This window comes from Numida meleagris, chromosome 3 (genome assembly GCF_002078875.1).
Source record: "Numida meleagris isolate 19003 breed g44 Domestic line chromosome 3, NumMel1.0, whole genome shotgun sequence".
Taxonomy (NCBI): domain Eukaryota; kingdom Metazoa; phylum Chordata; class Aves; order Galliformes; family Numididae; genus Numida; species Numida meleagris.
In genome coordinates, this window is record NC_034411.1 from 102,903,178 (window position 1) to 102,919,146 (window position 15,969).

The following is a 15,969-nucleotide window of genomic DNA, read 5'->3' on the forward strand; positions in this document are numbered from 1 at the left end:
CTCCAGTAACTTAATATGAGCATCCTACTTTTAAATAAGGAAAACTTTAGTTCACTCCCAGAAAGAATAAAGCAGATGTGAGCTTTTTCCATCGGCTGAAGTGCTGCCTTGGTAAGGTGAGTTGTCCGACAACATTAAACAAACATTTTAGTCAGGCATCACACAGGAAAATAAACAGTAGCAGAGGAAACAAGAAAATATTAAAGGCTGTTATTCTTTGGCCCCTTTTCCTGTGAAGCAGGTGATAAAATATTACTATGTTTCCACAGGTAAGGAAACACTCTTAAACACTTTGCAGAAATACATATTACGATCATCACTTAAAATGTCAGAAGTGGATAGGACTCAACTGTGACAGCACACAGGAGCCTGCAGAGAAACACGGCAGGATCAGATTTAGCATGCTGGGTCGGATTGTGGGCTGCCTACAACAGCCTTCTCACCCTGGGCAGCATGTGGTGGTTGCAAGTTGAGATATAGGCAAAAAGCATCTTGTCAGAGATGATTCCTGACTTCGGGAAAAGGATTTTTCTCCTGAATACTACTTAGTTAGAAGCTAGTGAGAAGGATAGAGGTTGTCTGCTCTGTTGTTTTGACCTCTTTATGCCCCATGGAGTATCAAGGAATGCATACAAGAAGAAGAAAGGAGACCTGCTGAGCTTCATCTTTGTGTGCATGCTATGCTACATGACACTGTCCAGATATAAACTTATTTAGTTTATGCAGATACAATTTACTCATCATGCTGGCAATTTCTGCTCGTCATGAAATTTTGTCTACCTATACATAATCTCTGAAAATCTATATAGATTTAGCTATAAAAGTAGAAAAAGTGTCTTTAGAATGATTTCTTCATTATAGGCAGAAGTTTATCTAAAGCTTACCTTCATCAGGAGAAACAAAGCACAAAGTTGTCCAGTGGCAGGGGGAGAGGAAGCTTTTACTCTCACACCCACTGAAATAATATAGGTGTGAGTTTGCAAAGTACTACACGAAATCCTCAGTGCTTTCAGTTTCTGACTCTACTTAAAAATGCACTGCATTCATGTCAGCCTGTCTAGCTGATGAGGTTTGTGCAAGTTGCTCATGACTAGCATGTCTAAATATATATTTATAAAGTTAAACTAATGGTGAAGAAGGTTTAAGATCTAAAACCACTGCTTTGAAATGTACCTCAGTGTACTGTTCTGCTGGTGATCAGCTATAGGATGTGGGACAATAGCTCACTGCTTGTCTTGAGCAATGCTCTTCAATGCTCATTGGTTGTCTTGAATATCAGGTTATTTTTAAAATGTTTTTGAAATAAGATGACATTGCCAGATCAATGTAAACTAAGAAGATAAATTTGACTAATATTGCATAAACTGTTAGTAACTAAAAAACCACAGATCCCACAGATGAAAATATAGAATATAATATGCAGTGGCCCCTTGGCCTTATGTGCCTCAATGGAGAGTTTAGCTCTGCCTTCTGTGCTGGAACAAGAGGGGATCATTGCATCTTCCATCCCTTTTACGAGTCAGATTTTAATTTTGGTGTGAGAAAAGAACACTGTCGTATATAGCTTCCTGAAGAACTCACTAGGGTAAGCAAAGCACTCTTATTTCACCACTTCACCTGAATTTGTTTATGAAGTGCTTACCTAATACTTTCAAAATAATATATAGCTCTGAAAAATATCGGTTGAATAACTGAAGCTGCTCAGGAGTGTCAGAAAAGTAATGCCACATGCTGCCCTTACCTATGTGTTTTAATCAGATAGGTATTTCTACAGCAGTTTAGCCTCAGAGTAGAGTTCTCCAAAAAATTTCCTGTTTTTCTTGTCAGGAAGCGGAAGCAAATATGTGAAATGAGTTTTCAAATAAGGTTGGAAGCAAACAATAGGACTATATCACTAGAAACCAGCAGTTGTAAATTTAACGCAGTCAAAGCAAGGGATATCTGCCTGTCCTTCCAGCAGCAAGGGTACAACTCAGAGCACATTGTTTTCTGATGCCAGCAGCAAAATGAACAGCCAGTAGCTACAGAGTGGGAATTATCTCCTCTAAGTTCAAATAGTTCGGGGCACCACAATATAAGAAGGACATAAAATTATTAGAGAGCATCCAAAGGAGGGCTATGAAGATGGTGAAGGATCAGGAAGGCAAGCTGTACGGGGAGCAGCTGAGGTGCCTTGGTTTGCTCAGGCAAGAGAAGAGCAGGCTGAGGGGAGGCCTCATGGGGCTGCAGTTCCTCACAGGGAGCAGAGGGGCAGTGCTGAGCTCTGCTCTCTGGTGGCAGTGACAGGGCCTGAGGGAATAGCATGGAGCTGTGTCGGGGAGGGGCAGGTGGGGGTTAGGGAAAGGATCTGCACCAGAGGGCGGCAGGCATGGAACAGGCTGCCCAGGGCAGTGGGCACAGCCTCGAGCTGCCAGAGTTCAAGGAACGTTTGGACACTGCTCTCAGACACAGGGTTTGAATTTTGCGTGGTCCTGTGTGGAGCCAGGGGTTGGACTCGGGGATCCTGTAGGCCCTTCCAACTCAGGACAGACTATGATACCTAGCAGATATAGGGGTGCTCCCTTTGCAGTCAGTAAAGCAGTCATTTGTAGGGGCTGATTCACCTGTCCTGTGTTAGATGTCAGCTATTTGGACAGCACGATGTCCACATGTGGGCAGATGAAGACGACTCATAATATCATACTTAAGGTTTATTTGTTTAAGAAGAGAGAATTGGAATAGAAGCAGATCTCAGGACATGATAACTCCCAAGGTGGGGATAATTCAAACACAGTATTACATTTGCCAGTTGGAGACAAATTTTTATAGAACTGACTTAACGCAAAAGCTTATATTCCATCGTCACAGAAGTCTGCAGTAACTGGAAGCCTACATTTCACTGGCTTTTTATAGAAATTTGTCTCTCAGACGCTATTTGATAGCTCAGAAAATTTTATCCTATGATAAAACTTCCTCCTCTGCGGCATTTCAGGCATGTAATTTTGCCGTTCTGTACAGCCAAGGAACAGAAGTAGCCTGGGTTCTCTCAGCTGGGCATCTAGCCTCCCAGACAGCATTGTGGACTGCACGCAGTTTCCTAACTTAGGCATCAGAGTAGTTTGCCTAACACTGCCTTAGCACTTCTTTCTCTGTAAAATGAATGAAATACAAACACTCCACATGAAATCAGAATGCCTTCAAACTTGGTACAAGATAGGGTTTGAATCTAATCTCTGACGCTTAATCTTCACTCCTTGTCTTCTTACAACATCTCTTAGACTCATAAAATAAAATGAAAATCTACTGTCTCCAGCTTTCATTTGTGTGACAGCTGGAGCCCCTCTGAAACCCACATTTCAGATTTCTGAGTTCCCTCCTCCCTAGCCTGCCTGAATTCCACAAAGCAGACCTTTCCCCCCCTCCATCGCCCTCCAGATTTCTGTATTCCCCTGCTCAGTGAATAGGTTAAACAAACAGGGAGATTCCTCAAGGGAAGTCACAGGTTCAAGATCACAAAGGACGGCCACGTTTGGGCCAGTTGGAGGTTTTTCTTGCTATTGTGCTTATCTGTATCTTCCCTGTCATCCAGACGTTAACCTCTGACCTGTGAGCCCGCCTCTCAAAAAAGCCTTGCAGTGTTTACCTATTATGTAATGTCTGTGCTTTTGTGGAAATTCTGCAGAAACAAATGGAGGAAGTTTGCCAGTCAAACTGGTGGACAATAAATCCTGTCCTATGTAGATAGAATGGTTTACTGTCACTGTACGTCTGCTACTGGCATCTGTCACCAAATAAATGTTTACAAATTTCAACAGGCTGGAGTGCCAAAGTATTCCAGTATTGAACAACTATACAAAATCTGTGGAATAACCATAGCTGTACAGTACAGGGGTATCCCTGTTTTGCCAGCCTGACTACGTAGAATGACCTTTCAGATAACTCAAGGTCACTAATGTTCAATTTTTCTGTCTATTCATCCCACGCATTCAGGAATGCAAGTATTCCAATTCCAGTTAGTTGTCATACTTTTTCTGCCCTAAAATTTCTTTGCCAAAAGCTTAAAACCCCCAAACATTACTTCTAATAGGTTTGTTTTTATTTTTATGCTCTGCCTCCCTATCCTTCCCTACAATCACTTTTCTTTGCAGTCCCTGTTGTCTCTCCTCTTTCTGTGTTATTTCCCCTTTGCGACAAGATTTTACATTTTACATTACGTTTCTGGACAGTGTCATCACAATGCTTCCACTGTTTGACTGGGGCTTCTCCGTGCTGTCAGTTGTAAGGCTGGGACAATGGAAAGCTTAGTTTGGATAAGAAGTGGGAGCAAACATAATCTGAAACAGTGAGATAGACAAGTAATACAAGTCTTCCTTCACAACTCCCTAACCTCTCTGTTTCACCTAAGGGCCCAATCTTGTTGACACTGAAGGGATCTTTTCATAGAATCATAGAATCATAGAATCACCAAGGTTGGAAAAGAACTACAAGATCATCCAGTCCAACTGTCCACCTACAAGCAATATTTCCCCACTAAACTATGTCCCTCAGTACAACATTTAAACGTTTCTTGAACACCTCCAGGGATGGCGACTCAACCACCTTCCTGGGCAGCCCATTCCAGCACCTGACCACTCTTTCAGACCAGAAAGTTTTCCTAACGTCCAGCCTCAGTCTCCCCTGGCACAACTTGAGGCCATTCCCTCTAGTCCTATTGCTAGCTAGGTGGGAGAAGAGGCTGACCTCCACCTCGCCACAGCCTCCTTTCAGGTAGTTGTAGAGAGTGATAAGGTCTCCTGTGAGCCCCCTCTTCTCCAGACTGAACAATCCCCGCTCCCTCAGCCGCTCCTCTTAAGACTTGTGCTTCAGACCCCTCATCAGCTTTGTTGCCCTTCTTTGGACATGCTCCAGGGCCTCCAGGTCTTTTTTATAGAGAGGGACCCAGACTGAACACAGTACTCAAGGTGTGGCCTCACCAGTGCTGAGTACAGAGAGACAATTACTTGCCTGCTCCTGCTGGCAACACTATTTCTGATACAAGCCAGGATGCCATTGGCCTTCTTGGCCACCTGGGCACACTGCAAGCTCATGTTCAGCCAAGTGTCAACCAACACCCCCAGATCCGTTTCTTCCACACAGTCTTCCAGCCACCCTGCCCCAAGCCTGTAGCGCTGGCTGGGGCTGCTGTGGCCAAAGAGCAGGACCCAGAACTTGGTCTTACTGAACTTCATCCCACTGGCCTCAACCCAGCGATCCACCCTGTCTAGATCTCTCTGTAGCACCTTACTACCCCCAGGCAGACTTCCTCCAAACTTGTTGTCATCTGCAAACTTACTGAGCGTGCACTCAATGTCCTCATCTAGGTCATCAATAAAGACATTGAACAGAACAGGCCTCAGTAGTGATCCCTGGGGATCACCACTCGTGACTGGGAACACCACTCATGACTCTTGATCTCAATGGGAGCAGTACTAGGTCTTATAGTTCCACTATAATTAAGTTTTCAAGCCTCATTTCCTTCCAGAGGAGAGAAAACATTGTTGTGACTAAGCTTTGGATGTGGTAACAAATCCCTGGCAGGTTGGTTTGTTTTAACGGACGTATTAGTTTTAAGGAAACTTTTACCATCTTTTCTGCCCTTAATCACAGCTTTTATTACAATTACAGTAATGCAACAGATGTACATGCCAAAGGCAATACGTGTATTTTTAATGAGTTGACATGCAACCTTCCTGGAGAGGAGGAACATCTTAATTTGCTCAACATTTCTCAACCATATCTAGCAGTTTGTTAAGAGACAAGGAATAAATCAGAAAAGTATTCATCCCAAATTCAGAGGCTTCACTAAGTCACAGATGGGCAGGTCTGTAGGACAGTCTCCGTTTTTGTGCTAAGCTTTGCAAATTTTTGCTGAAGTGTTACACTATTGTCCACAAAGAATACAAGAGAAGGCTAACTGGCAGTATCCAGAAAGCCCTAAGGTTATTAATCCATGCATGTGGTCCTGAGTCACTGGACTGTAAAATATCATCACTTTCCAAAGATGGAATCGAAGAGGAATTCTGCCTAGGAGAGATGATATCACAAGCCCAGAGGAACTAGTTGCATCATAAGGCCTATTTATTCAAGTTTTACAAGACATTGGCTCACAGGGACTTTCATTCTGGCATAATGAATTCAGTCAATAAATTGAACATAGAGATCACATCGTATGAGAACAAGCCCCTTCAGCCTGGCTTCTTGCTTCAATTTTCCGTGCAGTTTGGACAGATTGGTGCACCCAGAGCAATTACCTCTGGTTGACAAGCCAGGACAGATACACTTGGGGACTGAAAAACTGAAGAGTTGGGCTCCAACAGCAGCACACCAAATCCGCCCTCTTAAAATATTCCTGGCACTGCCGTGGTCTGTGCCAAACAGCACTCACAAACAATGACTGGCCACAATTTTCTGGAGGTTAATGCAGGCCAAGGACCATTTCCACCACAACCCTGGATGCAGCTACCTGCTTTTGAGAGGTGGAATTTTATCTGTGCGGACCAGAGTATTCCTGGCTTGTAGAGATATGACCCCACAGACCTTCACATACCTTTCTCTGAGACTAAACTAGCAAAGGAAGAAGCCTGAATTCCTACTGTACGTATGACTGCAGGGATGTTTTCTCTTTGGTCATCATAAAATTACCATAAATTAACAGGAACTCAGGCAGCAGACCGTTTGACTTCCATCAGGAGTTTACACTATCAACCAGCAGCCCGATTTTGTCAGGTACAGGGTACTGCAATGGAGCCACTATTCTTAGGGCAGTTTTGTACAACATAAACAGCACTGTCTGGATTTGTCAGCAAAAACCCTGATTGCCCATCCTGCTTGCAGCCTCTGTACAACCCTACAGGCAAGTCTTTGGTACAGAGCAGCACATTCACAGATGAGGTTAAAGGGACTTGCTGCAAGCACAGAGTCACTCTGGCACATCTGTTTGGACGATTAAGAGGTAAAATTAACTGATAGAAGACAGAACACAACTGGAAATCTAGGAATGTGTTTTTACTACTATTAATGCAATCTAAACTTCCTTCTTGCTGTTATTACTGTGTTAGCATGTCAATTCTATTCCAAATTGTTTTCAACTGCTAACTTACTAAAATACCTGGAGTATAGCACAATCCACGTTCTGGTTTTCATTCTAAATGTAACATAATTTATCTGAAATTATTCCCTTTCTTAAAGCTGTTCCTGTTGCTAGAATGTGCAAACTATGCATACGGTGTGCCATATCAATGGAAGGACATTAATCTTCTGTCTTCGCCCAAAAAAGCATTGAATTTCTTCTGTGCACAAAGTAACTTTTATGTGTCCCTTTAGGCTGAAGGCCTTTTCCTAAATTTACTAATACTCCAATACAGATTACAAAAATGACACAGAGAGAGTTAAATCACAGCTTAATGAAACTTATGTAGAGAAACCTTTGTGAAACTGATTATTGATTTATTTCACTACCCAGTATGAAGGAAATGTAAAAAGTAAGGAGGGATGAATAAAGATCCACTGTAAAACAATGGTTTAATCACATGAGATACTGCTAGCAGTATAAGTCAGGGTTTTTTTTTAACAAATATAGATGCTTTGGGAATGTATTTTCTTATTTTCCCTTGAAGATTTTCTATTTTTTTTTTTTTGAATTGAAAAATTGAGATTTTCCTGTAGTCTTAATTTTAGAATATTTTCCAGTTTACAATTTCTTCGCGCTTCAGTACTAAGCTTTTGTCTAGAAAAAGCCTAACCACTAAACGAGAACAATACAAAAGTTGGCACAATCAAAAAACCCCCACGTGCTCACCAATGCAATCCACGCTGAAGAGATTTACTGAGGTCGTTATGGAAGATTCATCGCAGGTCTTCATCCCCCGCAGAGCAAACCGCACGAGGGAGGCCTTGACGCCCTCGGGCAGGAAGGACAGCAGGTAGACGGGCATGTAGAGGGCGTAGCGCAGCTTGCACAGCAGCGGGGTCATCAGCTTGCCCTGTGGGGACTGGGCCATGCGCTCTATCGTGGGAAACAGCAGCACGGAGCGGAGAACCTGTGGGACCAGGAGAAAACGACAGTCAGCAACACCTGTGGCACCCAGCCAAGCCTTGCAGGTAGCGTCACCCAGTTGCCACTTGGGTTTGCCACATGCAGACACGTAGATAGCCTTTTTGTGGTGTGCCCTGACCACAGAATCATAGCATTATTTGAGTTGGAAGGGACCCTTAAAAGTCATCATGAACAGGGACACCTACAGCTCCATCAGATGCTCAGAGCCCCGTCCAGCCTGACCTTGAGTGTCTCCAGGGACAGGACATCCACCACCTCTCTGAGCAACCTGCTCCAGTGCCTCACCACCCTACTGCAAAAAACTTCCTCCTTATATCTGCTCTAAATCTCTCCTCTTTACGTTTGAAACCACTTCCCCTTGTCCCATCACAACAGGCCCTGCTAAAGAGGCTGTCCTCTTCCTTCTTATATTAGATTCCAAAAGGCTGCTCTCATCTAAAGATGTCTATCATCCTAATATTTTCCAAAGACAAAGTTGGGTTGGGAAATGTGGGGTAAGGATGGGAGCGCTCAGTGGGGAGCCCATCTGGGACAGAAGGAGCCAGTGTCCAGCAGGCACTGCCCCACCAGAGGGCAGCAGGCAGCCCCACATCCAGCATTTGGACTGTCTGACAGCACACAGAATTGTCAATGGGCAGTTCCACCTCAACACGCCTGGTCAGGACAGGAGCATGAGAGCACAACCTCATCACTGAGATGTGCACAGATGGTGCACATCACTGCTTTTAGTATGCTAGAGTGAAAGACATGTGTTTTAAAGCAGGTAAATTATTTTATGATAACAGAATACACTGCAGCCTTAAACTAACAAAAAAGTAATTAAAAATTCCACCCACACCAACTAAAAGCAAATTAATATACCCACTCTCCATTGTATCTCGATGTTAATATCAAACAAACGTTCTCAAAAAATACCTGCCACTTTTTTGTGGATGTAGAAATGTGACGACAATTCATATAAGAAAAAGCCTCAAAGATACGCAACTACTGTACCTAGCACAAGTATCAAGGAGGCAAAATAAGAGAGATTCTGGATACTGCATTTGCAGATGATTAAGTATAAACTGTAGTGCTTTGTTGATGACTAGCATAGATAGAAAAAGATGCGGTTATATATGCAGTTTTCTATGTCTGTTCGCTGCATATATCGCTACACATATTGCATGTATCACTCTATAGATTGCACGAATTAGATTGATACGTTAAAAATATTCTAGAACTGTTTCAAAATGTTTGTCTTTGCTCTCCAGTCAGCCCCAGCTCATGCATCCCAGCACACCTGTGAGCAGCAGCATGCTTTCAGTGTGCCACAACAAGATGCTTACAAAATCTGGGCATTGTAACGCAGCAAAGTAATTCAGGAAATATCAGTAACTTGCCGTTACTGAACTTTCCACAGTATTTTAAAAGCAGACTTTGAAAGCATTATTTATAGCCAATACAGAACTATTTTAAGAAATCCTTCCACTTTCCAGCTGATACTACTTTGGTTTCAGACAAAGAAAAATACATTCTCAGGGAAATCAGTCCTGGGCCTCTTTTTATTAAAGGCAACCAGCAGCTGAAGTACAGGAACGCAAGACTTGTACTAAATTATATGGCAGTTTCGTGATATTTCAGCTAGGAGCTGAACTCCAGCTCTTGTGATCTAAAGCAGATTTGACCTGTGTTCCCAGGCACACATTAATCCTTTGACATTACAGTTTATAGATACAGGATTAGTTGCTTGGAGTGCTGTACTAACCACTGGGGGAAGTCGCTAAACCTTGGAGGTAAAAGAAAGACAAGCCAAGAAAGCTGTCAGAACGTCCCCAGCATTCCTGCATTTTTTAACGGCATACAAATTTAAAAGATGGTGGTAATATGGAGGGCAATTTTATTTAATTTCTTTCTTTAATCTCTGGCAGACAATAACAAAGAAATTCAAAATCTGTATTATTCAAACACTTATCAGCTATTTCTTAGCTTAGTGCTAGATTCTCGAGCCAGGATTCCGAAATGTGCGTTTGCCTGCAGAATTGCTTAAAGATGTAGTTCAGCTTCTTTGCAAGACAACTGTGGATACAACAGACTTAACATCTTTTGTTATAATAACACACATCTTCGTAAAAGCAGCATGTTATTTTTGTGCCTTGAAATAAGTGAATTAAAAATATACAAGTAAAATGAAGGAAAATGGTAAGATTCAAACACCTGACATCAGTTAATCATTTTTATCTTGTAAAATGCCAAGATCTCCTCCAGTTGCAATTGACACCAGCTGAAATCACGTAGATGGCACACAATTACGTTTCCTGTTACAACTTCCAGAATTATATAAAACTAGTCATTCTGATAACAGAAGCCATTATGTATTAAAGCACCAGGTATTGTCAGAGCTATGAATGCCACAGTATATATCATTACCTAATGTGTAAGGCACAATGATCCTTTTGTTTATGGAAATTCTTCTCATATATAATACAGATGTTTCTTGTGATAACAATCAGTCAAAATACCAAAAATGTTACACATAACTAGAGTGAGAAACCCAAATCTCCTGGTTCAAGCTACTCCTCATTCAAAGTCTAGTGAGGTTTATTGGTTAAGCACTGGCCAACTAGAGACAGTGCTCACAGAGACCTGGATGGATATGGTGACTTCTGCAAGTTGGCCAGTGAACCTACTGAAGGCAAACATGCCCTGTGTCCATGATGCACTGCGAGTTACAGGTCACACCAAAGCCCTGTCTGTGCTTTGGTGAACCTGTCAAAAATTGTGCATACCTTCCTGCATTATACTGAAACGGTCACTGCTGATTGTTGTGACGATACACAGTATTTGTGAAGCTTTTTTTTTTTCCTCGCTTGACAGTTATTTATTTAAAATGCTATTAAAGTGCAAGATTTCAGCCCTCAGGATGACACATGCATTCACAGTTAAAGTTCAAGGTGTCTCTCTTTGGCTTTGTCACCAGCCAGCTTCTTCTGCTTTCATTATCTATTTTTAACTCTTTAAATTACATAGGGCTCAAGACCTGAAAGGTTTGAAGGACTGAAATATGATGCAGCATCTCACAAATTTTAGTGTTTTAGACTTTATTAACAACAAAAAGCTAACATTATCTGCAAGCACATCTCATAATTTAAAGCGGGTGCCAAGGCAACTCCTAGTCACTTGTCACATAGTATATATATCACTGGAAGAATGCAGAGGATACAGCCTGAATATATGCATTCATCTGAATGTGCATTCAGAGAACTGCCTTAAATCCCCAATACATTTTACCTTACAATGTACACCAGAGTAGGTACAGACTTCTGTAGTTTTATTTTTGTCACTCTTCATATACTTTAGTGTATAGAACTATCAACCTACCAACTCCAGGTGTGTATAATCTGCACAACGTTTACAAGACAGAGATGAGGGAACTACTTATTTCAGAGATAAGCGAGCCCTTGAGAGCACAACGGTGGCCAAGGAGCTCAGGTTAGGCAGGACCACTAAATGACTACGATTCACTTTATGCCATCACTGCTTCATGCAAATATTAAAGAATAAAACAAAGGTTTCCTCCTAGCTGCCTATATAGAGAACTCATACATTCCTGTACATTAGGACAATCCATCTGGCTTTTAATCTATTTAACACAAGATGGTGGTATGAAAACTAACAGCTATCACAGAAGAGGACATCCCCTTTGCTAACTGTGAAGGAAGCTCAGGCAGCTCGTCTGTATTCTAACATCCAGCATTTTCACTTGCAAAATACAGCAAATCCTGCCTGCTGATTCATTCACTTTGCAGAGGTGAGCACATAAGCATGGGACAGGACATCCACATTCAGACAACTGCTATGATTCTCAGAGCCCACTTTTTCCCACACTGAGTTTTTAGTGCTTGATGGTTACTTCCACATTTTTGGATTTGCAAAAACAGTTGGAAGATTTTTCTTTTCATTAAAAAGAGAAGAGAGAACAAAACATCCAACCATTGGTTTTACAACAAAATGGTTTTTATCACTGCACAATTTATTAGTCTTGAACACAGTCACACGGGATTTTTGTAAAATGTTTAAATAGTTTCTATATAAAGACACTGAAAGTATGAAGATCAGATCCAGCCAACAAAACACGCTCCTATTTTTCATTAATGTCTTCTATTGAAAGAGTTGAAATACATTTGTCAGCTACGATTTCACATTTGCGTGTGTAATGCCTCTTTTTTATGAGTAAATGACTACACTGAGGATATAACATTCCACTTAAAGAATGGGATCTCACTTAACAATCAGTATTCAAAAAAGTGCCACAATTTTCAGTCAGTAACTCCTGTGATGTCAATGAGAGGAGCTCAACACCTCTGAAATTGAACAGTTTTGACTACACATAAGAAATGCTGGCTGAAAATTCAGGCACCTGTTATTATGCAGACATTTAAAATGAAAAGACAGATGTAAGTGTCAGAACAGGACAGGAGCCATTTTAAAGATTTTTCTTTTCCTTCCCCAAAAGAAACCCCAAACAGGCATTGACTGCAGCTTGACTTTGTTGGTGGCATACCTAGGCTCCCAATGGATAGGTTGTCCCTACCCACACTCAGATCTCTCTACTGAAGCTGTAAAATAAAAAAACTCTGATCCACTGAAAATAAATATTCCTCCTACACTATCAGAAATGAAAACTTCCTCAAAACAGACCTGATGGTTCACTCTGCTCTAGTTGTAGCTGGATGCTTGCTTTGACTTGTGAGATTTTGGAAGTGTTCACTCCTGCTGCAATAATGTGCTCATACTTGGGTGTAGGAACGGTTCATGCAACAACCACCAACAAAAGAACATCACGTTAGGACTCCACACCAGTTACACAATGTGCAGCCCACAGCAGCCCCAGAGACACCATCAGCTGGCAGCAGCAGGAAGCAATCCATTACTTTTTGTATGCGAGACATCGTGCTGACCCATGGCAAGGAACGCAGCACCCCAGCATTGCTCTGCAGCCACACAGCCCTGACCCGTACCAATAGCATCAGCATGTGGGGAGGAGGCAGGACTTCATATCACAGGGCTGGGAAGAAAATGGGAGCAAGTTTTACTTTACCTTCAAAAAAGCCTATGAGAAGCAACAGCCATTTCACCATCAAACATAACACTTCTTTTCATCTATCTTGCTCAGCCCATGTATTAGTTTATTACTCCTCTGTTGTGCTGGCAAAGGAAAAGCTATTATCTGTCAGGTGAAACCTAGTAAATTTTTCAAAGATAACATAATGATGCACTTAATGGTAATCTACAGCCTACCCTTGACACAGAGTGCCACATTAATCACAATTTCTTTTACTCGGTCTGCAGAGACGTGTAGGCAAAACAGTTTGGGTCAGGGGAGTGCATCCTGCTTTATTAACACAGCTGTGCCGCAAGGATTTACAGGAAAACACGCAGGGCAAAACAGCAGGCGCTTGCTTACACCTTCCCTGCCCCGAACAGGGCTTCCTAGGCTTGCACTTCACTTTGCTCTGTCACTTTTCTATATACACTCTTCTATTTGGTTTTTGTCTGCGTATGCTATCAACAGTGAATTCTATTTCAAAATCTTTAGTAATTTCTCAGAATCATAGAATTACTTGAGTTGGAAGGGACCCTTAAAGGTCACCCAGTCCAACTTCCCTGCAAGGAACAGGGACACCTACAGCTCCATCAGGTGCTCCAGGGACGAGGCATCCACCACCTCTGGGCAACCCGTGCCAGTGCTTCACTACCCTTTTTGTAAAAATCTTCTTCCTTATACCCAATCTAAACATCCCCTATTTATGTTTGAAACCATTTCCCCTCATCCCATCACAACAGACCCTGCTGAAGAGTCTGTCACCTTCTTTCTTATAGCCCCCCTTTACATACTTCTTCAGCTGCTCATTAGAGATGCCATTTTGCTTGCTATATCAGCATGCTGTCACAGCTTGATATAAAGAAAACCAAATAGTTTCATTACAGAGAATGAACTGAACAGTGAACAGAAGTGGCAAAAAATTATTTCAGTCCTAGGGTGAAGTGCTTCCATATGATGCGAACTTTCTTCAATTTTACCTTCTTGATCTCCTGTGATCCTAAATGAATGTTTGGCAATATTAAACATGTAACAGAACAAATATCTCAAACACAGTTAACAACACTACGCCTGAAAATAGCAGAGTGTTTATAAGAATTAATCCCCTGGACATGTCTTACCACACTTATTTTGAATCTTAGAATCATTGAGTCATTAAGGTTGGAAAGACCACTAAGATCCTCCAGTCCAACCATCGATGTATGCCTGTGACTGCTGTAGTCCGCGTCCATTAGTGCCACATTCACCGTTTTCTTGAATACCTCCAGGGACGGTGACTCCCCCACGTCCCTGGACAGCCCGTGCCAATGTGTCACCACTCTTTCTGAGAAGAAATTTTTCCTAATATGCAACCTAACCAAGTTAGATGACTCTACATCAAAATATATACTGTTAAAGAGGAAGATTAAAATCAACTGTATGAATCCAAACAATATTGCTTAAGACTCAAAACACTAGAATATAAATGTCAAATGTCTTTTTAAGGACTAAGCATAATCACATGGAAGCTGTCCCTAAGATTCATTCACCAAATGGACTTTGGTGTGAATTTTGCTTGCTATGTTCTGTGCTGTTAGTAGCAAGACCCAGTCCCTGTGCTGGGCAAGCACCAAGTCCAACACACACACAAACCCCATGTACACACTCCGCCCACATACACTCTTGTAATTCTTAGCTGAATATATATCTATATTTCTATATATCTATATATCTATATAGATATAGCGCAAAACCTAAGGATCCCCATCCAGCACGCTGGTTACATGAATATTAATGACAGCTCACACAAAAAGAGCAAATTCATAATTAGACATTGTGAAGCAGCCCAGAGCTGAGCTATGGCCCAAACAAGAGTACACCAGTTTTCTTTATGGTATCAGTACAGAAATAACCTAAGATTTATCATATCAGAGCCAATAATTATTGATTATTTTGCATATATTTCCCCATGTATGCATTCTATAAATAGCGAGTTGAAACCAGCAGAAGCATTTTAATTGCCTAAGCTTGTGGCTCCCGGTTTACATGGCAGCCTCAGTGCTGGTAAATTAAACAGGACCAGATTCAAGGCTCTAGAACTGCAATTTTTTATTATGTTCTCTGGCACGATTTTGGCCAAAGCCAGCCAGCATCTTCCCTGATGTTCCCTGGGCACAGGTTAAATGGTCTTGTTTGTTCTTGGATGTTTCAGAATTATTAAGCATCACTTCATGTTCCATATATAGTGTCTATAAAGTGTACACCAAGACAAAAAAAACATAATGCAAATTATCACCATTAACATCAGTGCACGATGACTCTGACTGCACTGAGATTGTACACTGTGATACTACATGGAAAATAAAATTTGGTAAAGTTAATTTTGGTATTTTAATTCTCAGCTCGTGGAACAAACTCAAAAACTACTGCTATCTTTAAATATGCCCATGAAAAATAATTCAGAGCATAAACAAGTAAAAAAAAAAACAACTAGTAAGTCATACAGCTGACGGGATACGTGGGGGATGCTGAAGAGCTGAGTTTGCAACGTGATATGGTGGAGAAAGCAAAAGAAAGAGATGCTTGACAAGTTAATCTTACATAGAGTGAAGAAGCACAGAGGAAGCTCTGCTTCCCTGAGAAATAGCTAAGATTCTATTCTGTGCTCTACACCCTAAAAGTAAAGGTTTCAATCCAAAACCAGCCACAGGTAAAAACATAACATTAATGAAGAGCTTGGACGATAAAATTTCTGAAGGAAGTTAAGTTTATTCAGAGTGTGAAAGATAAGAAACAAAATTTGGGGTGGGACAAGTGAGGTAACACAACGTATTGG

At 41.5% G+C, this 15,969-nt stretch overlaps 1 protein-coding gene across 3 annotated transcripts in view; it reads right to left on the reverse strand.

The window, feature by feature from the left end:
- LDAH (lipid droplet associated hydrolase) overlaps positions 1 to 15,969 on the reverse strand; it is a 121,975-nt gene that overhangs the window by 32,121 nt on the left and 73,885 nt on the right. For all 3 annotated transcript variants that reach the window (XM_021390745.1, XM_021390747.1, XM_021390744.1), the window contains exon 5: positions 7,817 to 8,057. In XM_021390745.1, coding sequence (XP_021246420.1) covers positions 7,817 to 8,057 — 241 coding nt within the window. The remainder of the gene's footprint in view (positions 1 to 7,816; positions 8,058 to 15,969) is intronic.